Raw genomic sequence first — 25,675 nt, forward strand, 5'->3', positions numbered from 1 at the left:
ATAACAGTGTCTTTTGTGCATCATACTTTTTAAAGCACCATAAGTTTTAGTTTTGAGCCCTGTTTTTTACCTCTTTAAAGTATGCACTTTTACAGATGTTGAATTATACTGTACACATTAAATTTATATAATGTTATTAACTAATGTTATCTCATTAAGTTTAATAATAAAAAAGTATATGTTTTTATACCCTATCTAAAAAAACTGCTACCCAAAATTTGGGAGTATTTTTATGTATGTGTGCTACTAAAATTTTTATAAGTTAGCTTATATTTATGTCTTGGACACACCTCAAATTAATTTTTATGTATGGTGTAAAAATTATGTAGGCCAAGGCTCATTTTTTTTTCCTTAAGGATATCCAATTGCCCCAATCCTGTTTGTTGAAAAACTATTGCTTCCCGTTGATAGTCATTTCATCCCATTTCCTAAAATCAATTGGCAATCTATGTAAGGTCTACTTCCAGACTCACTTTTCTTGTTCATTAATATAAATGTCTCTCCTTATGCCACTACTACAAGTTTTGATTACTGTAATTTTATAGTAAGTATTTATATCATGAGGTATGGGTCTTCCAGTTTTAATAATAATTCCAGTTCAGAATTATTTTGGCTATAGTTAAGTCCTGTGTTGCCTCATAAATTTTACATTCAGCTTGTTAATTTTGACAAAAAAAGACTACAGGTTGGGAGCACTGGGGGTGGGACATGGACTGGGATGGGAGTAAAAGACAGAAAACTGTATTTGAACAACAATTTTAAAAAAGACTACAGGGACTTTGATTAGCATTGCACTGAATATATAAATTATTGAGAACTGACTTGTGTATATGATCTATCTTGTCATTTTTTAAATTTTGCTTTTACATTCTTTAAATAAAACTTTGTAGTTTTCAGTGCATATATTTGTTGAATTTATCCCAAAGTAGTTCATGTTAATTGATGCTATTGTAAATTCTATTCTTTTTTAAAAAATTTTATTTTAATTGTTGTTCAAGTACAATTTTCTCTTTTACTCTCATCCCAGCCCATCCACCCAGCCCTCCCCCACTCCCTCCCATTTCCACCTGCCCCTAGTTTTTGTCCATGTGTCCTTTTTACTTGTTCCTGTAAACCCTTCCTCTTTCCCCCTGAAATTCCCTCCCCTCTCCCCTCTGGACACTGTCAGCCTGTTCTCTATTTCAGTGTCTTTGGTTATATTTGGTTTGTTTTTTTGTTTTGTTGTTTAGGTTCCTGTTAAAGGTGAGATCATATGGCATTTGTCTTTCACCACATGGCTTATTTTGCTTAGCATAATGCTTTCCAGTTCCATTCATGCTGTGGCAAAGGGTAGGAGCTCCTTCTTTCTTTCCACTCCACCATGTAAATGTACCATAGTTTTTTGATCCATTCATTTGCTGATGGGCACCTAGGTTGATTCCAACAATTGGCTATTGTAAATTGTGCTGTTATGATCATTGGGGTGCATAGGTTCTTTTGGACTGGTGTTTCAGGGTTCTTAGGATACAATCCTAGCAGTGGAATTGCTGGGTCAAAGGGCAGATCCATTTTTAGTTTTCTGAGGAAGTTCCATACTGTTTTCCATAGTGGTTGTACCAGTCTGCAATCCCACCAACAGGGTACTAGGGTCCCCTTTTCTCCACAACCTCTCCAACACTTGTTTGTTGCTTTGTTTATGATAGCCATTCTGACTGAACAGAACAAAGAGCCCAGAAATAAACCCAAGTCTCCACAGTCAATTAATATTTGACAAAGGGGGCAGCAACATAAAATGGGGTAACAATAGCCTCTTCAACAAATGGTGTTGGGAGAACTGGACAGCTAGATGCAAAAAATTGAAACTCAAGCAACTTACACCATACACAAAAATAAATTCAAGGTGGATAAAAGATTTAAATATAATCTGTGACACTGTTAAAGTCTTAGAGGAGAACATAGGCAGGAAAATCTCAGATATTTCACACAGCAACATTTTTACTGATATGTCCCCTAGAGCAAGGGACATAAGGGAAAGAATAAACAAAGGGGATCTTATCAAAATAAAAAGCTTCTACACAGCTAAAGAAAACAGTATTAAAATAAAAGAGAACCAACTGTATGGGAAAACATATTTGCCAATGATACCTCAGACAAGAGTTTAATCTCCAAAATACATAAAGAACTTACACAACTCCACTCTAAGAAGACAAGCAACCCAATTAAAAATTGGGTAAAGGACTTGAACAGACACTTCTCCGAAGAGGACATACAGAGGATCCAGAAACACATGAAAAGATGCTCAATATTACTAGCTGTCAGAGAGATGCAAATTAAAACCACAATGTAAATTGTATTCTTAAAATTTCAATTTCTAATTTTTCATTGTTAGTATATAGAGCTACAAATGATTTTTGTATATTGAACTTAAATCCTGCAACCTTGATAATTCACTCATTACTTCTAGTAGCTTGATTGTTCCTAGACTTTCTATGTAGACCACCAAGTCATTTTATTTATTCCTTTTCAATCTGCATTCCTTTTATTTCATTTTCTAGGCTTATTGCATAGTTTTAAGAAAATGTTGGCTCAAACAATGTTGAAAAAAGTGGTGAAAGCAGTCTCTCTTTTTCCTGATCTCAGGGGAATAGCATTCAATCTTAGAGCATTAAGTATGATATTAATTTTATGTTTTTCATAAATGCTTTTTATTGGAATGAGGAAATCCGTTTCTAGTTATACTTTGTCAAGAGGTTTTATTGTGAATGAATATAAAATTATGTCATATGATTGGGATAATCATATGGTTTTCCATTTTTAGATCATTAATGTGGTAAATGACAGTTAATTCAATCTCAAATCTTATATTGTTGATATACTATTTTTTACATATTGGTGAATTTGATATACTAATATTTTGTTAAGGATTTTCACATTCATGAAGGACATTGACCTGTAGTTTTCTCATGATGTGCCTGTTTTATCTTGGTATCAGGGTAATCCTGGATTTACAATATTACTTGGGATGTATTGGTTACGCTCCCGCTTTCTAAAAAAAAAAAAGTTTTAGTGATTAATTTTAGTTATCCATGATACACATATTTAGGACAAATATCTGTAATTGATGAATTGACTCCTTTATCATTATGTAAATCTGCTTCCTTATTTGGTGATATTCTTTGTTCTGAAGTCTATATTAACTGATATTAATATAATTATTTTAGGTTTCTTTTTATTATTATTTGCATAATATATCTTCTTTTAGCCATTTATTTTTTTAAAGATTTTATTTATTTATTTTTAGAGAAGGAAGGGAGGGAGAAAGAGAGAGAGAGAGAAACATCAATGTGCGGTTCCTGGGGGTCATGGCCTGCAACCCAGGCATGTACCCTGACTGGGAATCAAACCTGCAACACTTTGGTTTGCAGCCCGCGCTCAATCCACTGAGCTACGCCAGCCAGGGCTTAGCCATTTATTTTTAACCATTAGCCTTCATACTTAAAGTCATCTTGTAGGTATCATATAATTTCTGCAATCTTAGGTCATTTACATTTAATCTAATTATTGATATAAACTGAATTTAAAGTTATCATCTTGTTAGTTGTTTTCTATTTGATCCAGTTGTTCTTTGTTCCTTTTTCTGCCTTCTTTTGGATTAATTTAGAATTTTTTCTGTCAATAGATTGTGTTATTGTATCCACTATATGCACATTTTAAAACTTTTTATTTTGAAATAATTTTAAGACACACCAGGGGTTGTAAAAAATGATGTCTAGGTTAAGGATACATAGCATCCCTAACCTAGATACCTCTATTTCTTATATAACCATATTAAAATATCAACACCAGGAAAATCACATTGTTATAGTATTATTTTCTATCATTGTGATTCTATCGTTTTGAAAATGTTACAAAAATAGTGCCAGGATCTATGTAAACTTTGAGACTGGCTTCTTTCACTAAGTATTATGCTTTTGAGAATCACCCAATTCATTGTTTATCAATAGTTCAATCCTTTTCATTGAGTATTCCATTTTATTGATATACTATAAATATAAATCTAAGTTTTCATTTCTCTAGGATAAATATCCAGGACATGTATAATTTTTATGACTACATTTTATCCCTACTACTGGCTTATATGCTGATTAAAATAATTTTTTCAGACTCTGTTTTTTTTATTTCTAGCATTTTAATTTTACTGTCTTTATAGTTTCCATATTTCTTTTGAAATTCTCTGTCTTTTCATGTCTGTTATTTTTCTACTACATCTTTCAAAATATTATTCATAGCTTTTAAAAATCCTTTTGTAACAGTTCTATAGTCTGGGTCATCTGTCCATCTGGTGTTATTGATGGTTTTATTTCTTAACAATGAATTTATTTTTAATTAATTTATTTTTTCATCATTTATCTTCCATGCTAGAAATTATGTCTAGAAAAACAGGACTGATGGAGACAAATGATACTTACACCCAGAAATGGGCATGCTTCTTTTTCTGTCAGGGTGACAGTGTAGGAGGCCGTAAGACAATCTAATCAGTATTGAGCTGTATTTAGGTTCTCTTGTTACATTTTCCTTCAGTGCACCACAAACTTGAATTCCTTCAACAATGGGATGCTTTTACTTGTGATAGTATAGACCAGAGGTTTTTCTAAGTGTTTCAGCTGTATTACTAACTTTCATCAGTCCCTACATGTTTGTGCCATACATAGGTGTCTCTCTCCCTCAGAAGATTGATCTTGGTGATTTCTCAGTGTTAAGTTCATAGTAGGAGGCAAGAGACCTTTTGTGTCTCCTGGTACCAGCTCAGTACCATAGTATAAGGCAGGCCCTTTGCTCCAGGTGAATCTTGAAGATGGGACTTTTCTACTGTTTTTGCCCTTTTCCCTGTGGCAACCAAACTATATCTTATAACTGTGAGTGCTCCAGGGCAAGAGAGATGTTCTGGCCTTTCTTCCTGCAGTAGCAAATCTCTGTCTTACATCAGTGAAAAGCCTTGTTTTCAACAGTTTTCTGTCTGTTTCCCAGGGGCAGACAGCTTTTGTTTCAATCCAAGCCCTAGAAGCAGCTGATCCTGAACTGGGATTTGGAGGCTGGGAAAGAAGAGGTTTGCTCTTCTCACAAAGGCTTAAGGCATGTGCTTAATATGAAAGAAAAGTCTTGTAAATAAGCTGGGAATTATGCTTATACTCCACCAATGGGGGTGCTCTCTGATTCTTAGTCAGCACCAGGTAGAGGCCAGTGGAAATACAGTTTGTGTGTGAGGGTGAACTCCCTGTGTCAGGACCCCTGATATTCTGAGCTGCCATGACAATCCATGCTCAGCTTTTATAATTTGTTAAATTTTAGCGTTTTCTTCTCATCTACTTTCATGGAAGCCCCCTTCTTCCTACTCAGACTTGACAAAGGAAAAAATTTTATATGTCTCATTTCTCCTCTCAACAAATGAAGAAAAGAAGAAAATTTTCTTCATCTAAGAAAGGGCATCTATGAAAAATTTAAAGATAACATCATAATTAATAGTGAAAGACTGAATACTTTCTAGCTAAGACTGGCAACAGAGCAGGGCTGTTCAATCCTATCACTTCTTTTCAAAATGGTATTTGCGTTCCTTCAATGTTAAGAGGCAAGACAAATAAAAGACATACAGATTACTGGGAAGAAATGTAAGTGTCTTTATACGCAGACAAAATGATGCTCTATGTACAAAATCCTGGAGAATTTACAAAAAAGCATAGGAACTAATAAGCGAATTCAGCAGGGTCACAGGATTAAAGGTCAATGTATGAAAATCAATAATTCTATATTTAACAATAAAAAGTAGAAATTTAAATGAAAAAATACTATATACAAGAGCATAAAAGGATGTGCAATACTTAGAAATAAATCTAACAAAATGTATTCAAGAAAACTGAAAACATATTGGGAGAAATTAAAGAAGCCCTAAATTAAAAATGAGAGATACTCTTTTTGTGAACCAGGAAATTCAATATTATTAAGAAGTCAATTCCTAATACCACCTCACATCTGTTAGAATAGCTATTATTAAAAAGACAAGAAATAACAAGGGTTGCTGAGGATGTACTGAAAGGAAAACTTTTTGTACTATTGGTGGGAATGAAAATTGGTGTAGTCACTATGGAAAACAGTATGGAGGTTCCTCAAAAAAATTAGAGCTAGAACTACCATATGGCCCAGTAATTCCACTCCTGAGTATTTATCAAAAGAAAATGAAAATAGTAACTTGAAAAGATATATGTACCCCGTGCTCACTTCACCATTATTTACAGTATCCAAGAAGTGGAAACAATCTAAGTGTTCATCAGTGGATGAGTGGTTAATGAAAATGTGGTAATATATATACAGTGGAATATTATTCAGCGATAAAAAGAAGGAAATATTGCAATTTACAACAACATGGATGGATGCTGAGGTCCTTATGCTAAGTGAAATAAGTCAGACAGAGAAAAATAAATACTGTATGATCTCACTTTTATGTGGAATTAAAAAAAATATTGAGCTCACAGATACAGAGACTACATTAGTGGTTGCCAGAGGTGGTGGTGAGGGGGTACAGAAATGAGTGAATGGGGGTCAAAAGGTATGAACTTCCAGTTACAATGTAAATGAGCCATGGGGATATAATATACAGCATGGTGACTATAGTTAATAATACTGTATTGCATGTTTGAAAGTTGCTAGGAGAGCAATCTTAAGAGTTCTTATCATAAGGAAAAAAACTGTAAATATATATAGTGGTGGATGTTAAATATATTATTATGCTGATAATTTTTCCATATACACAAATATTGAATCATTATGTTGTACACCTGAAACTAATATAATGTGTACCAATGATACCTCAATTAAAAATAAGTTAATTCTTCCAAATTAATATACAGATTCAAAATAATACCAATCAAAATTATATATACTTAACAAGCTAATTTTTAAACTCATAGAGGAGAGCAAAGGACCTAAAATAGACAAAACAGTTTTGAAAAAGAATAAAGTAGGAATGAACACTATGTGATTTCAAGACTTACTATAATCCAGCCAGTCTTATGTTCTATAAGGTTAGATGTACTGATCAATGGAACAGAATAAGGAGTTCAGAAACAGACATACATATACACATAACCACTTTATTTTTTAAAATAAAGACACCAAGATTATTCACTGAGGGAAAAGCAGTCTTTCCAACAAAGAGCACTGGGATAAATGAAAATCCATATACAAATAAAACTAAGCAAAACCAAACTTATCTTCCCCCTTACTTTTACCACATAAAAAAATTAACTCAAAATAGTGAATAGACTTACATATCTAACCTAAAGCTACAGTACTTTTAGAAGAAAAGATAGGAACAACAATGACATTGGCCAGGAGAATGTGAGCAAACAGAGAGATCACTTACAAGAAACAATTTTTCAACCTATGGACTGTTCAATGGTCTGTGCTAGGCATACCTGAACTGGCCAATAACAAGCCAGTATCAAGCCTCTATCAAACATGATAATTACTGGACCACTTCTTCTGAGCACCAATTCCTATCTTAGAGGTACAAAATGGCGAAGGAGTGAATGGAAGTCACAATAACCTCCTGCCAGGACCAATCTGGAATTACAACTAAGTGGTGGAGAAATCATCGGGAACAAACAACTGAACAGTGAGACAGAAGCCTTATAATCTCAGACAGACAGAAGAATCAGCTTTAGCATAACCTGACTGGTAGGGAGTGGGATGGAGACTTGAGAAGACTGGTTAGACACCACAGGTGGCAGCACCAGAGGGATAATTAAGCAGCCAGTTGGTTGCCCCTGAGAAGAGTAGGGTCTAAACCCTAAGCTGGAATCCTCAGCCTAGAGTACCAGAGCCCAAAAAGTACACAGAAAATGTCCAGTTGCCAAGAGCAGCAGGATTGCTCTCTGCCAGAGACTGAAGGCTGGAAATGAAAAGATCTGTTTAAAGGGCCAATGCACAAATTTTCATTTACCCAGGGCTGTGGCAAAGGTGGGAACAGAATAGGTTAGAGATGCCTGAGGAGAGACTGGGAACGGAGGCTTTGGGGCGAAAACTGAGTAGACATCGGGATCCTGGTGCTGAGTCATCCCCCATATGGCAACAGCCACCCTGCTCTGGCAGACCACTCCCCTGAGCAGTAGCAGCCTAAGGGGAAACAAAAGCTCCAACACCATGAGAGATTCTACCCCATCCTATGGTGCTTAAGCCTGCCTGCTGAGTGCAGAGTGACTAGATTAACAACTGAAGGGAACAGCCATAAAAAGCGGAAGTCTCAAACAGGCTGCCTAAGGTCAGATGGGGTCAACATTTAACATCACCAGAGGTGGATCCAGAAGGAAAAAACAGTGCACCTGCACAAGAGTATACAAGATGTGGTAGGTGGAGTGATCCTCAGTCAGCCAGCTGGAGGAAACGACCCACCAAAGAATGACCCAACATCAATCAAAACAAAAGTACATCCAGAAAGCCAACATAAACAGCATAAATGTCATCCCAAGAGCATCAAGTTCAGGAGGTCAAGGAGACTGAAACACTGAATCTCACAGGTCTCCTACCATTAAAGTTCACACCACAAAGTCAGGGAGTTAAAACACATCAATTTAAGAAGCAGAAGCAAACAAGAAGAGTCTTACAAATAATGGGATGAAAGAGAAACAACCCCAACCAGAAGGAAAGGAAGAATGCTCAGAAAGAGTGCTAAATGGAATAGAGGCAAGTCAACTATCAGATACTAAGTTCAAAATAATGGTTATAAGGAAGTTCAATGAGCTCTGTGAGAACTACAGGGAACTATAAAAAACTACAGGGAAGCTACAAGGAACTTACTGCAAATTACATCAGCATGAAAAAGGACATAGAAACTATCAACAAGAGCCAAGAGGAAATGAAGAATTCAACTACTGAATTGAAGACTACAGAAAAAAATCAAAAGCAGGCTTAATGAAGCAGAGGACTGAATCAGTAAGCTGGAGGACAAGGTAGAAAAAAAAAACACCCAGAAAGAGCAAGAAAAGGAAAAAAGACTCAAAAAGAACAAAGAGGGATTAAGGGAACTGCAGAACAACATGAAACATAATAATATCCATATAATAGGGATACCAGAAGGAGAAGAAGAGGAGCAAGGGATAGGAAATCTATTTGAAGATGTAATGATGGAAAACTTCCCTAATTTGATAAGAGAAAAAGTCACACAAATTCAGGAAACACAGAGGGTACCAAGCAAGAAGAACCCAAAGAGGCCCACTCCAAGACACATCATAATTAAAATGGCAAAATTCAAAGACAAAGAAAGAATCTTAAAGGCAGCAAGGGAGAAACAGGAAGTAACATACAAGAGAGCCCTGATAAAGCTAGCAGCTGACTTTTCAAGAAAAACATTACAAGCCAGGAGGGAATGGCAAGAAATGTGGGCTTGATAAGAATAGACACTTTTCAAAAGAAAATGAGTGGATAAAAAGCACATGAAAATATGTTCAATGACATTAGTCATCAAGAAAAGACAAGTGAAGTGTCCCAGGTTCGATTCCCAGCCAGGGTACATGCCTCGGTTGCAGGCCATAACCCCCAGCAACCGCACATTGATGTCTCTCTCTCTCTCTCTCTCATCTCCCTCCCTTCCCTCTCTAAAAATAAATAAATAAAATCTTTAAAGAAAAAAAAAAAGAAAGAAAAGACAAGTGAAAATAACAATGCAATACCACTATATCCTAGAATAGCTAAAACTAAAAAGAATGATAATAACAAGTGCTGACAAAAATGTTGGAACCGGAAATCTTGTATATTTGTCTATAGGAATGCAAAATGGTATAGCCCATTGGAAAACAATTTGGCAGCTTTTTATAAAGATAGACATATGTTTTTCATAGGACCCAGCAGTACCATTTCCAGTTATTTACTCAAGGAAAATAACAATGTCCATACAAAGACCTGTACTTGAATGATAGTATTGGGCTTACTCACAACAGCCCAACCTGAGAATACTCCGAATAGTCATTAACTGGTAAAGGAATTAAAGAATTTTTATAACTATCCATTGGAATATTATTCAGCAATATAAATACAAAAACTAATGACATGCAAAAACATGGATCAATATTCAAAAGCTTTAAATTAAGTGAAAGAAGCCATAAATAAGGCTAAATACTACATGATTCCATTTTTGAGACATTCTGGGAAATGCAAACCTGTAGCGATAGAAGCAGACCTGTGACTGCCAAGGTCTAGAAGGGTGAGTGCAAGGGAAATGACTGCAAAGGTGCATAAGAAAACTTTTTTAGGGTAAAGAAAATATTCTTTAGCTTGATTGTAGTGTTGTTTACTTGACTACATTTGTTAAGCCTCATCAAACTCTATATTTTAAAAGGACAAATTCCACTATATGTAAATTATACCTCAATAAACCTCATTTAAAAATTATGTTAGAAAATATTTTAGAATTGGAGAGACACAACGCTCATTAGGATGTTGAAGTACCACTGCACTGGTGAAAACAATGTGTGATAAGTCTACTTGATAGGCATACTGAGATTTAAAAACTCTAACACTTTTTAGAAAAACAAATGAGCACATCTATCTCTGTAGAAAACTAAAAACATAATTCCAATGAAAAATAATCAATATCTGACTTCCAGCCAAAATAGAGGTGTGGTAGACACACTGTGCCTCGTCGCACAACCAAAAGAAGGACAACAACAATTTAAAAACAAAAAGCAATCAGAACTGACAGAAAATCGAACTGTACGGAAGTCCAACAACCAAGGAGTTAAAGAAGACACATCCATCCAGACCAGTAGGAAGGGTGGAATCAGGCAACTGGGGTGGAGAAGGCTTGCAGCAAAGCCTTGGCTGGCAGACCCAGCAAGGCAGTGGATTGTGCAGAGGCACAGCACCCAAGGAGGCTGGTGGACCAAGCAGTCCCACATTCACTTGCAGATAAAACAGGCGAAACTGGGGATTGGGATAGACCATACAACCCAGGACCCCGGCACAGGGAAATAAAGCCTCAAAACACTGATTGAAAACACCTGTGGGGGTTGAGGTGCAGGGAGAAACTCCCAGCCTCACAGGAGAGTTTGTTGGAGAGACTCGCAGGGTCCTGGAATGTACGCAAACCCACCCACATGGGAATCAGCACCAGAAGGGCCCAATTTGCTTGTGGGAAGCAGGGGAACTGACTGAAATCCAGTAGAGAGCAGAGCAAGTGCCACTGTTCCCTCTTGGACCCTGCCCCCTCATACAATGTCACAAGGCAACAATGTGGGTTACCCTGCCCTGGTGAACACCTAAGGCTCCACCCCTCACCTTGTAACAGGTGCGTCAAGACAAAAAAAATGGCCCAAACAAAAGAACAGATCAAAGCTCCAGAAAAATTACAACTAAGCAATGAAGAGATAGCCAAACTATCAGATGCACAGTTCAAAACACTGGTAATCAGAATGCTCACAGAATTGGTTGAATTTGGTTGCAAATTAGATGAAAAATGAAGTATATGCTAAGTGAAATAAAGGAACCTCCAGGACATCTTTAAACATTCCAACATCTGAATTATAGGAGTAGCAGAAGGAAAAGAAGAAGAGCAACAAGTGGAAAAGTTATTTGAACAAATAATAAGGAGAACTTCCCCATTCTGGCAAAGGAAACAGACTTCCAGGAAGTCCAGGAAACTCAGAGAGACCCAAAGAAGTTGGACCCAAGAAGAAACACACCAAGACGCATCATAATTACATTAGCCAAGGTAAAAATGAAGGAGAGAATCCTGAAGCAGCTAAGGAGATAATACCCTACAAAGGAGTTCCCATGAGACTGTCAGCTGATTTCTCAAAAGAGGTCTTATAGGCAAGAAGGGGCTGGCAAGAAGTATTCCAAGTCATGAAAGGCAAGGACCTACATCCAAGATTGCTCTATCCAGAAAAGCTTTCATTTAGAATGGAAGGGCAGATAAAGTGTTTCTCAAATAAGGTCAAGTTAAAGGAGTTCATTATCACTAAGCCCTTATCATATGAAATGTTAAAGGGACTTACCTAAGAAAAAGAAGATAAAAAACATGCATAGTAAAATGATAGCAAACTCACTATTATTAGCAACCACACCTAAAACAAAAACAAAACAAAATAAAAACAAACTAAGCAAACAACCAGAACAGGAACAGAACCACAGAAATGGAGATCACAGGGAGGGTTATGAACAGGGTAGTAGTAGGGGAATGGGAGGGGGAGAGAGGGGGAAAAGGTACAGAGAATAAGTAGCATAGATGGTAGGTAGAAATTAGACAGGGGGAGGGTAGGAATAGTATGGGAAATGTAGAAGCCAAAGAACTTTTAAGTATGACCCATGGACATGAACTAAAGTGGGAGAATGTGGGTGGGTGGGGGTGTGCAGGGGGAAGGGAGTGAAGGGGGGAAAATGGAACAACTGTAATAGCATAATCAATAAAATATATTTTAAAAAACAAAAAAAACGAAAAAAAAAAAAAAAACCAACATCCCCTTTGAAACCTTCAGCATAATCTGACTCACTGATGCTTTGGTGAAAGAAGGTTCTTTCTGCCAAATATCAAGAGATGCTGAGCCCCACATTGAATTACACATTGGCAAGAGCAGATATTATGTGTGGTGTTTTCTAACACCAGTTAAACGCCGTTTTTCTACACCAATTCTCTAATTCCCTTAAACAAAAAGGTGTCTAAAAATTCAATTCAACTCTCACTAACTCCTAGAGTTAGCACAAACCACATAGTTTCAGGATGCAGTCCCACAAGATTATTACTTTTAAAAAAAACAACAACCAAGAAAGATTATGTGTAGCAGTTATATAATAAAGCCATAGATAAAGCAATAATAAAGATGAATATATGTATGTCCTTATGTCCTTTCAAGTATAAAACACTATCAAAGTGTACTCTTACATTGGAAAAGATCAATATATGAATGGGTATGAGAGTGTCCAATATACTATTTTGTTTACTCTGAATATGTCTAATTTTTTAATTATAAAGAGTTTAAAGACATGCTATAATAAGCAAATAAACTACTTATGCAAAAACAGTAAAATACATTAAATAATTTATATCAAGACAAACACACAATGGCCCAGCAATGAGTACCTTGGCAATAGCAGTTTGTTTAAACATGCGAGTAATCAACCCCATAATAGTCTCAGAAGCAATTGAATTTGAAGCTCTCATTAATTTTTCCCACTCTTCAAAGCTGGTATTTAATTCCTATGTGGGAGAAAATGACAATGTTTAAAAATGCAGCATAAAGAACAGAACAATTAATGCAGTAATGAATCGTGTCCTACCTTAATTTTTATATATAAAGATATAAAAAGAAAATTTGTAAAGATGCCAATATGTTTATTTCATTTAAAAACATCAACATGGAGGCAGGTCAGTCACATGTTCGCACCAATGATAGAAACTAATGATAAGCTGTGGGTGAAAACCAAATAATTTGCTAACATCATAAATCAAGCAATTGTAGCTTCCTCTTAAGGGGAAACATTTTGTAAAGTAAGCATACAAATTTAAATCCATAAGAAAGCAGACTATTGAAAATGTGTATGGTAGCAAAGTATTTTAATAAAATGATATGATTTTATTTAAATAAACATAAAGACTGGGAGCATATTAGTAAAACAAAAATATAATATAATATAAACATATATTCTCTTTATTTTTCCTTCTCATGCTAAAATAGTGAATAAAGGAAATTGGATCATTATTTTTCCAATAACTTTGCTCAATGTTTATGGAATGCTTACTCTAAAATTTCAAAACAAAACAATGCAATAAATAGTCATTGCTAACAAAGTTACATACAGACATGAAGAAATTTCAGAGAATATATAAGCATTGCACTACCCAAAATGTAATTTGGTTTTCTGATATGCTTAACTTCACATTTTACATGATCACAGAGTTTTAAGATTTCAAGAACAGAGCTGTATCTAAGTTATTCTAGAGGACGGCTATTTATATTTTTTAAAAATATAAAGGAAGAAACCCAACTTCCCTTGCTTCATACTCCACAGATACTTAGAATTCTTAATACTAAACCCTTTGTTCTAACTTAAGTAATTTTCTTTCTATATTCAGCAGAAATATATTTTAATCACTAGGATACCAAATCTTTTCATATTATTTAATGACTCAAGTTAAATTCTTCCTGCTCGCTTCTTAAAGTAATACAAAGCCAATTCACATGCTCTATTAATTAAAGCAATATTAAGAAAGCAGACTTTTTCCTTTTGTAAAATATGAAATACATGCAATCTTTCTTAGTATAATTTAAAATTATTTAAAATAAGACTCAATCAAACAAGGGTTCTCACCTTGGCTGCTGCTGATGGAAGATCAAAAGGAATACGTTGTCTGATTTTAGGGGGCAGCTGGGTTAAAACTTCATTCTTTAGCCTTCTAATCATTATGTCACTTAATAACTGATGAAGTTCATTAAGATTTGACGCTCCTCTACAATCCCACTGAGGCCTTTTACCAAAATATCTGTTAATATGAAGAATAAACATGTAATAAAGCTGAATGCTAGAGTAAGGAAACAATTTATTCAATGCATTCTTCCTCTTAATAAGAAACCATGATACTGCTTTAACTGTTAGTTTTGAATGCAAAATAGTTTCAAACAGCTCAGCTTGAGAAATAGTAATGAATAAGATTATACATAACGCTCAGCTAAGAAAATATTAGTGTCTAAACACACTGTTTACACTGAGTTCAGGCAAGGCTGGAATGAATGGTAACTGACAACTATTGACATTTTGAGTTGGCTCACACATGGCAGGCAGCATGTTTAGCAGATCTATCCCTAGCTAGCCACTACTAACTGCCAGTACACCAGCCGGTCAAAACCAAACAAACCACCTAATTCATTTCCACACCCCCAGAAGGAGATATTATCTCACACTAACAGCAAAGGAAAATAAAAAAACAAAAACAACCCCCCCCCCAAAACAACCACAAACCCACTATGAAAGAGGGTAGGATAGGAAACAGCAGAGGATAAAACATTTAGAAGTTAATACAGACAGACAAGTGGTCGCTGACTTGGTAAAAAGGAAGCTACAACTTAAAATGCTTGCAAAAGTTAACTTATCCTCTAAACATCGAGAAGATGAGGAGTTCATTGGAAGGACCAATGCTGTGGCAGGTGTTAAGACAGGGGCTGAAATCTAAATCTTTAGGTTTAGTGGATCTACTAAACAGGACAGCTGGCCAAAAAACAACCCCCATCATTGTGACAACCCAAACACTTCCTCACAAAATTCCCAACCATCTTCAAATGGTGCATTCTATTGAAAATTAGCTGTTAGAGAATTATTTAACAAAGGAAAAATTCTTGTTAGGTTGTATTATCATTATTAATATTAATAAAGAAATAACTATCATTTTAATGGGATTTTGGTGGTATTGTAGCAGAAAGAGGTGTCAATTTGATAAAGTTAAAGCTTATTAACATGAATTTTCATGTAAGTTTAAAAATTACATGTATTTTGATAACAAACATATAGGAATAGTACAGACAACACTAAAAACATGTACTTGCATGTCGAATCTATTAGAAAGGTACGGTGAATGAATGGAACTAGAGTATGGTAAAATGACAGACACTATTCAGTTTTCATCAATAAAAATCTACTTGTTTAAACAGAAACTAATTCTTTAATGCTTTATAGTTCTATGTTTATATTAAAAATTCACACACTAATGAAAATGAAAAATACTTGCTAATACCCAATTCTGTCTCCTGTTTTACTATTTACAATCATATACTTAGGTACGCTCTGACCTCATGGTAAAAAAAAATATCTAATGTTCAGAACTACTAATGATGGGGAAGAGACTGGGTTTGGTAGAGGGGAAGGTGGTTGAGAATGAAATGTTTGCCATTAAAATGGATTCTTTTTTAAAAATCCTCACTCAAGAATATGTTTACTGATTTTTAGATTGAGAGGAAAGGAGAGAAAGAGAGAGACATCGATGAGAGAGAAAACATTGATGAATTGCCTCCCATATGCGCCCCAACCAGGGATGAAACCTGCAACCTAGTTACGTTCCCTAATCGGATCCAACATGCAACCCCTTGGTGTACAGGATGATGCTCCAACCAACTGAGTCACCCAGCCAGGGCTAAAAAGGGTTCTTAAGCACACTCTCCATCTATGTGACACATTCTGCTGGTGTACAACATGTCTGTCAAAGGTCTTAATGGCACAACTGTTCCACACTGTCACAGACAGCACACAGGTATCCCCACCATAGGCCTCACTTTTCTCCTGCAGAGCACCAGTAGCTGTGCTCCAGAAACCCAGGTCTGTTTTGAAGTTAGAGCAATCTAATTTCACATGCCAGCTCCAGGCCTGTAACAATGAAGTTTCTTCACCCCTCCAGGAGAGTGCACAGGAGAAGCTTTTGTTGTTTACCACCCGGTTGACTGAAAGACTATGCCTGGTATGAGCCATGGTTTAGAGAAATCCCTTCTCCTACCTCTACCCCCTTCTTTTTTAGCTTGAGTTAGATCACTAGAGGAGGGAGTGACTCGAAAGAGTGTTGGCAGCACCACACGCTGCTGAACCCTCACCACTAGGTTTGGATTGCAAAAGGGAAATGAGAAGTGGGGGCGTTGGAAGAGGTGCCACTTGTAAACACTTGGTCTCTTGCCATTAAACTTGATGGTTATTATGTACATTTAAAAAAAATCCTAATTTCTTACTTAACAGCTTTATTAAGATATAATGCATATGCTATATAATTCACCCATTTACACCACTTCAGTGATTTCTAATATATTCACAGATAGTGCAACCATCACCATGGTAAATACTAGAAAGTTTTCCTCATTTATAGAAGGAACTCCTTGGGGCTGAGGGTGAAATGGGGGAAAGTGGTCAGACACAAACTTCCAGCTGTAAGATAAGTCCGGGATGTAATGTGCAGCACAGGGACTACAGTTAACAATACTATATTACATATTTGAAAGTTGCAAAGAGAATAATTCTTTGACATTCTTGTCACAAGAAAAATATTGTAACTATGTGTGGTGATAGATGTTAACTAAACTTATTGTGGTATCATTTCACAACATATACATATATCAAATCATTATGTTGTACTCCTAAAATATGTTATATGTCAATTATATCCCAATTTAAAAAAGAAGGAAATCCTATCTGTATCCTTTAGCTATCATTCTCTTAAATGCTGTCCTGCCTTTTCAGCCCTAAGCAGCCACTAATCTTTTTTTTCTGTTTTTAAAGATTTCCCTATTCTGAGCTTTCATAGATGTAGAATCACATAATACATGGTCTTTTGTGACTGGTTTCTTTCATGTTTTCAAGGTCCATCCATGCTGTAAGCATGCATCAATACTTTATCCCTTTTTAAGGCTCAAAAATATTCCACTGTAAGGATATAACACATTTTTTTATCCATTTATCTGTTGATAGATATTTTGATTGTTTCCAACTTTTGGTTTTTATAAATAATGCTGCTATGAACATTCATATACAAGTTTTTGTGTGCACATATATTTTCATTCCTCTTAGACACATACCTAAAAGAGTTGAATGGCCAGATCATACGCTAATTCTATGTTTAATCATTTGAAGAAGTGCCAGATTGTTTTTCAAAACAGCTGGATCTATTTACATTTCAACCATTAGTATTCAAGGGGTTCCAACTTCTCCATGTCTTTGACAACACTTGTTGTCCAACTTTTTGATTCTAACCATCCCAGTAGGTGTGAAGTGGTATCTCTTGAGGTTTTGATTTCCATTTTCCTGATGACTAACGATGTCAAACATTTTTTCATTTGTTTGTTCACTATTTGTATATCTTTGTTGGAGAAATGTCAAGTTAAGGAGCTGAGAAGTTGCTACTCCACCCTAACAAGTAAAAATCTAAACAAACTGGAAAATCAGTAACTCTTTTTAGATTTTTCAGATGAGAGAAATGAGGTCACAGGGCAAACCACTGCTCAATCAAGTTGGAAAAAGTAGCAGCAATATGGTTTATGGTGGAATTAATCATAAAGGAAACAACTTCTAACAACCTAAAATTAACAACAAAATTTCAAATGTCACTAAAGAAGTTATGAAATATGAACCTTAAAAGCTTCCTTTGAGATTAATACAGGCTTTCTAATTCAGATTTACAAAGTAAAAATTCTTCTTTTCTAAATAAGAATAAATGCAAACTTCTTTTGTCTTCTTTTTTGAAAATATGAGCAACCTAAGTGCTCATAAGTAAGTGAGTGGATCAGAAAACTGTGGTACACTTACACAATGGAATTCTACGCAGCAGGGAGAAAGAAGCTCCTACCCTTTGCAACAGCATGGATGGAACTGGAGAGAGAGCATTTATGTTAAGTGAAATAAGCCAGGTGGTAAAAGACAAATACCATATGATCTCACCTTTAACAGGAACATAATCAACAAGAGAAAAAAGCAAACAAAATATAACCAGAGACAATTGAGAACAATGTAACAATAGCCAGAGGGGAGGGAGTGGACAGTGGGGAGAAGGGTTTCAGGAACTACTATAAAGGACACATGGACAAAACCAAGGGGGAGGTTGGAAGCAAGGGAGGGAGATGGGTTTGGCTGGGGTGGGGGAGAGTGGTGGTGGGAAAATGCAGACAACTGTAATTGAACAACAATAAAGTAATTAAAAAATATGCAATAAAAAGAGACATTTTTCATTAGGCACTTAATGTTAGTTTAGGATGATGAAACAGAAAGTTTATGGCCAAGAACATGCATGCTTATCTGTGTTCATGAATGCAGACACACACAGAGTTAACTCTGGACCCTGGAAATCACCTCAGGACTTTTTTTAAAAAGTTCCCTTATGTTGCTCTATAGCAAACTCTTCCTCTCACCTCCAGCTCCTGGGAAAAGCTCATCTGTTTTCTGCCTCTATAGTTTTGTACATTCCAGAATAGTATATAAATAGACTCACTTGTATATGAAGACTTTTAATCTGATTTCTTTTACTTAGCATTTGAAATTCATCTGTGCTGTTGGATGTATTCCTAGTTCTTCTTTATTGGTAAGTAATATATTGCTTGGATATATTACAATTGTTTGTATATTTACCAGGTGAAGGGCATCTGGATTACTTCAAGGTATAGGGAACTATAAATAAAGCTGCTATAAACATTTCCATGCAGATTTTTGAGTGAACACATGTTTTCATTTATCTTGACTAAATACTCAAAAGTGGGATTGCTAGTTTGTATGGTAAGAGTATGTTTAACTTTATAAGAAATTGGCACACTGGTTTCCAAAGTTCCTATACCATGCTACATTCCCACCAGCAATATATGTGAGTTTCAATTGTTTAGCACTGTTGCCATCACTTGTATCATCAGTTTGTAAAAATTTTGCCTATTCTAATGCATATGTACTGATATTTCATTATGGTTTTAACTAGCATTTCTGTAATGACTAATGATATTGAGCATCCCTTCGAGTGCTTATTTGACCTCATATCTTCTGAGGTGATGTCTCTCTTTCAACCATTAAACAATTTTTTTGTTTTATTTTTGAGTTCTGAGAGATTTCATGTATTTTTTAATAAATTCCTTTTATATATTTTAAATTTATATATATTTATCATATATATAAATTTATAAATTGAATTTATAAGTTGAATTTATATATTTCATGTATATAAACTTATATGTATATATATTTTTATATAAGTATATAAAAATGTATATACATTTATATATTCAACTAGCAAATACATGCTTTACAAAATTTCTTCCTAGTTTGTGGCTTGTCCATTGATTCTCTCTCTTAACAGGTTTTTTTGGGGGGAAGGAAGAGATTTTTTTGATTTTGATGAAGGAAAATCACTTTTGTCTTTTATAGTTCATGTTTTTGGTCTTCTATATAAAACATCCGCCTAACTCAGAGTCAGAAAAATTTTCTCCTTTATTTTCTTTATAATTTTTATAGTTTTATGTTGTATATTTACAAACCATTATTTTATTGATGCTCAAGTAGGGTTGTCTGCATTCCCCCCCACTCCTCCCCACCACAGCCGTCCCTACCTCCCTCCCCTGATTCCACTCCCGATTCCATCCCCCACTTGGTTTTGTCCATGTGTCCTTTACAGTTGTTCCTGAAAACCCTCCCCACCCATTGTCCCCTCCCACCTCCCCTCTGGTTAATGTCAGATTGTTCTTAATTTCAGTGTCTCTGGTTTATTTTGCTTGCTTGTTTGTTTTGTTGATGAGGTTCCAGTTAAAGGTGAGATCATATGGTATTTGTCTTTCACCACCTGGCTTATTTCACTTAGCATAATGCTCTCCAGTTCCATCTATGCTGTCGCAAAGGTAGGAGTTCCTTCTTTCTTTCTTTCTGCTGTGTAGTATTCCATTGTGTAAATGCACCATAGTTTTTTGATCCATTCATTTGCTGGTGGGCACCTAGGTTGCTTCCAGAACTTGGCTATTGTAAATTGTGCTGCTATGAACACTGGGGTGCACAGGTTCTTGTAGACTGGTGTTTCATGGTTCTTAGGATATAATCCCACCAGTGGAATTGCTGGGCCAAAAGGCAGTTCCATTTTTAGTTGTTATTAGGAAATTCCATATTGTTTTCCACAGTGGCTGCACCAGTCTTCATTCCCACCAATACTGCACTAGGGTTCCCTTTTTGCCACATACTCTCCAACACTTGTATAATGATTTCTTTATGATGGCCATTCTCACCAGTCTGAAGTGGTATCTCATTGTGGTTTTAATTTGCATCTCTCTGATGGCTAGTGATACTGAGCATCTTTTCATATGTCTCTGCACCCTCTGTATGTCCTCCTTGGAGAAATGTCTGTTATGTCTTTGCCCATTTTTTAATTGGTTTTTTTTTTTTTTTTTTTGTCTTCCTGGAGTGGACTTGTGAGTTCTTTATATATTTTGGAGATCAGACCCCTGTGTGAGGTATCACTGGCAAATATGTTTTCCCATATGGTTGGTTCCCTTTTCATTTTAATGCTATTTTCTTTAGCCATGCAGAAACTTTTTATTTTGATGAGATCCCATTTGTTTATTCTTTCCTTTATGTTCCTTGCTCTAGGGGACATATTGGTTAAAATATTCTGCATGGAATATGAGATGTTCCTGCCTATGTTTTCCTCTAGGACTTTTATGGTGTCACAACTTATATTTAAGTCTTTTGTCCACCTTGAATTTATTTTTGTGTATGGTATAAGTTGGTGATCAAGTTTCATTTTTTGCATGTAGTTGTTTTTTTCAATGTTTTTAATTGTGGTAAATAGATATAACACAAAATTTACTATCTATCATTTTAAGGGTACATTTAAGCAGTATTAAATGCACAAATAATTATCACCACCATTCATCTTCAAGTTCCTTTCATCTTTTAAACTGAAATGCCATACCCATTAAATGATAATTCCTCATTGCTCTGTACCCCCAGTCCTGGCAACTACCATTCTACTTTCTGTCATTCTACTATGATTTGACTACTCTAAGTACCTCATATAAATGTAAACATACAGTATTTGTCTTTTGGAGAGGGGCTTATTGCATTTAGCATAGTGTCCTCAATATTCATACATGTTACAGCATATGCCAGAATTTCCTTCCATTTTAAGGATGAATAATATTCCATTGTACGTATAACCCACAATTTGCTTATCTATTTATCCATTTTGATGGACACTTAGGGTATTTCCACATTTTAGCTGTTGTGAATAATGCTCCTATGAACATGGGTGCACAAATATCTCCTCAAGTACCTGTTTTTGATTCTTTTTGGTATATACCCCAAAGTGAAATTGCTGGATCATATCAGCCCACTGTCTTCTGGCCTCCAAAGTTTCATTTCTTTTTTTAAAAAATTTTATTTTAATCATTGTTCCAATACAGTTTTCTCTTTTTTACTCCCAGTCCAGCCCCCTCTTCCACCCCTCCCCACTTCCCTCCCATTGGCCTCCAAAGTTTCTGATGAGAGATCTACTGCTAATCTTTTTGAGTATCCCTTGTATGTAATGAACTGTTTCTGTCTTGCTGCTTTCAAGATTCTTTTTGTCTTTTGAAAGTTTGATTATAAATGTGTTTCAGTGTGGTCACTTTGAGTTCATTTGTTTAAGGTTTATTAGCTTCTTAGCTGTTATAAACATGTTTTTGGCCAAATTTGGGAAGCTTTCAAAACTTATTTCTTCAAATATTCTCTCAGTCCTTTTCACTCTTCTCATAGGACTCCCACAATGCATGTGTTAAACTGTTTGAGCTTTACACAGGTCTCTTAAGTTATCACTTCTCTTTATTCTTTTTTCTTTCTGTCCCACAGATGGGAAAATTTCCATTGTTCTATCTTCGAGTTCTCTGATTCTTACTTCTGTCTGCTCAAATCTGCCTTTGATTTCTTCTAGTGAATTTTTCATGTCAATTATTTTACTTTTCAGCTCCAGAATTATATTTTTGATTTGTTCTCTATCTCATTATTAATATTTCCATTTTGTTCAGACATCAATTTTTTTAAAATTTTTGCTTTCTCTACATCTTCCTTTAGTTCTTTGAGTACTTTTAAGACAATTGTTTTAGTCTTTGCCTACAAGATCTGTCATTAGGTCTTTTTCAAAGAGTTTCTGTTGACTTATTTCTTTTCCCTTTGAATGGACCATACTTTCTTGTTTCTTTGTACTCCTATGACTTCTTTGGTGAAAACTGGATATTTGAATCTAATAATGTGGTAACTCGATAAATAACATTCTCCCCTCTCCTTATGTTCTACCGTTTTTGTTTTCATATATTATATTTGTCTTATTTTATTTCCATAGGGTCTCTCTGTGTCAAGGAACAACCTTAGGTATACACTTTAGGTATTCTTAGATCTGTTCTGAGCCTGAGCCTTTCCCTGGGCATGTGTGGTCACCTTCAAATTTAACCCATATATGTATTTGTTTCTGAATAGCTTAATCTTTAATGTCTGGCTTCTAAAAGGAAAAAAATGGAAAAATGAAGGGGAAGATAAAAGTGCTGGCCATTTAAATCCCTGGGGAAGTCACTTTAGCTGAAGAGGGAGGGGATTGTAATAATGGAGGATGTGCACCAACAAAGAATGCTCCTACTTCATCTGCCCCTCTGTGACTAGAAGCAGCAATCAGTAGTCAGAGCACAGATCTTTGATATTTGGTGTATAGGGTCCTTTTTGCCTACACTGACTTCCACAAGCTATGTGCAAGTTGCTCCAGGATCATGTATATAACTGCTTGCCATGGGGCTGGAAGTGGGAAATGGGTAGCTGTTATTGTGGTAAGTAAGATTTGGAAATGACTGAAATTAGCCAAAATCTACTGTGTAAGACTTCCCCTGAAAGTTGCAGGTCTTAAATATTCTCCTGTGTTCCAAGATAGTGACATTAAATGATTCTGCCAGTGCAATTTGTATCTGGGAGGAGATAAGTTCCTGATGCTTCCTACTCCACCATCTTCCCAGCATACCCTCCAATGCATTGGATTGAGTTTTGGCTCCTTCTTCCTCCTCTTTTTCCTTCTTCTTTTTGCATGTGAATATCTAATTGTTCCAGGAATATTTGTTGAAAAGACACCTTTCTCCACAGAATTGCCTTATATCTTTGTCGAAAATTAATGGTGTTACTTTGGCAGCATATTTACTAGAAGTGAAACAATACAGAGAAGATTAGCACAGCTTCTGTGCACAGATGACATGCAAATTCACAAAGAGTTTCACATTTTTATGTGATACCACCTCACACCTGTTAGAATGGCAATTATCAACAAGATAGTGATAACAAATGTCGGAGAGATTGGGAGAAAAAGGAACCCTCATTCACTGCTGGTGGGAATGTAGACTGCTACAGCCACTATGGAAAACAGTACGGCAGTTCCTCAAAAAATTAAGAATAGAGTTACCATATGACCCAGAAATTCCCCTTGTGAGTACCTACCTGAAAACCTCAAAAATATGTATTTGCAAAGATATATGGATCCCTAAGTTCATTGTAGCATTATTCATGGTAGCCAAGACATAGAGACAACCAAAGTATCCTTCTATAAAGGACTGGATAAAAAAGATATGGTACATATACACAAAGGAATACTACTCAGCCATACGAAAGTATGAAATACTGCCATTTAATACTCTCAAGGTCTATCCTTGAGAGTATTAAGCTACGTGAAATAAGTCAGTCAGAAAAAGCTAAGAACCACATGATTTTAGTCATATATGGGATATAAAACTGAAACTCACGGACACAGATAGCATTGTGGTATTTGCCAGAGGGAAAGAGGGGTTGGTAATGGAGGGGGGCCTAATATATGGTGACAGAAGATGGTCTGAGTTTAAGTGGTGGGCACAGTACAATATACAGATCTAATATCATAGAAATGTACACTTGGAACCTATATGATCTTATTAACCAATGTCACCCCAATAAATTTAATTTAAAAAAATCAAAGGACCACAAAGCTTGCAGGTTGTTGAACACATACAAGGAGATTTTGGGGGTAAATGGACCACCTAGAAAGGGCAAAACAGCTACATGCCATAGAAACTCCACAGCTTGCCCTTTGCATATCTTCCACCTGGCTGTTCCTGAGAATTCAGAAAAAAAAAACCCCTGAAATTTCTGATAAGACTAAGGAGAAACAGGGGAAAAAATTAATGCCAAAGAGGCTAGAGGCTCAAACCTGAATTTGAGCTCTTAAAAAACCATGCCTCCCTACCATCAGACCCTGGCACCTGCTTGAGAAGGTGTTAAGCTAACTTCACAATATTAATCTTGACTTGGATGAGCAATCCTAGAAAGAATTAACAAAGGCCTAGAAGCAACCAACTAAGAGAAAGGAACAAATTTAACAGGATTTAGCAGTAAGCTATATGTCAGGACTAGCAGAAAGCAAGATTTAACATTCAACCTTCAGTTCACCATATGTTTTTTCACATGTTCCAAGATGCTACATAAAGAAAATACTATGTATCTCCCATGAAGTAACTCATGAGGCATTAGTGAGAAAAATCCCTTCTCTTCAGAGCTTACTCTTATGACAACTTAATTCTGAAATTGGACCATAAAAGCAAAGAAGGACCCATGTCACCACACAAAGGACATTCTGAGGCAAACTGGATGCTTCAAACAGCAAGTGGTTTTCAATATCTGAAGAACAATGCACTATCCTGGCAAAAAGAGCTCAGGATACAAATTATAGGAGAATGCCAACTATCAGTGAATTAAAAGAAGGGCTAAAGTTGTAACAGGGAGTAACAAGGATGAAGGGGAGAAAATGAAAGAGAAACAAGGAGATGACATAGAGGCCTGGGGCAGTATCACAGTCCTGGATGGAGGTAGGATGCATGGTGTAGTAAAAGGACCCTGGGAGTAGAAGTCAGATGACCCATGTTTGAATTTGATCTCTCCACCTATTGGTTGTATAATGTTGGACCTATCACTTAGTCTTTTAATCCTCACTATTCCCATCTGTAAAATGGGAAAATAACACCTGTCTCAAAGGGTTACTAGAACTGTTAGATATGAACATATGTAAAAAAATATATAAACAAATTATTATTTTCCACTAATCCATTGATCATACATGCATGGGTCTATTTCTAGATTCTCTACCCATTCCACTCATCTATATATTTCTACTTTCCTTCCTTATGAC

The 25,675-nt window shown here is 35.8% G+C and overlaps 1 protein-coding gene and 1 non-coding gene across 2 annotated transcripts in view; one reads left to right on the forward strand and one right to left on the reverse strand.

Moving 5' to 3' along the window:
* Positions 1 to 25,675, reverse strand: part of ZRANB3 (zinc finger RANBP2-type containing 3) — a 241,038-nt gene that overhangs the window by 65,446 nt on the left and 149,917 nt on the right. Inside the window, 2 exon segments of the mRNA XM_036023662.1 lie at positions 13,106 to 13,222; positions 14,335 to 14,506. Of these exon segments, the coding sequence (XP_035879555.1) occupies positions 13,106 to 13,222; positions 14,335 to 14,506 (289 nt within the window).
* On the forward strand, positions 23,642 to 23,747 carry LOC114495786. The gene has a single exon (XR_003684461.1). It is a non-coding gene; the product is annotated as a U6 spliceosomal RNA (small nuclear RNA).

This window comes from Phyllostomus discolor, chromosome 4, assembly GCF_004126475.2.
Source record: "Phyllostomus discolor isolate MPI-MPIP mPhyDis1 chromosome 4, mPhyDis1.pri.v3, whole genome shotgun sequence".
NCBI lineage: Eukaryota > Metazoa > Chordata > Mammalia > Chiroptera > Phyllostomidae > Phyllostomus > Phyllostomus discolor.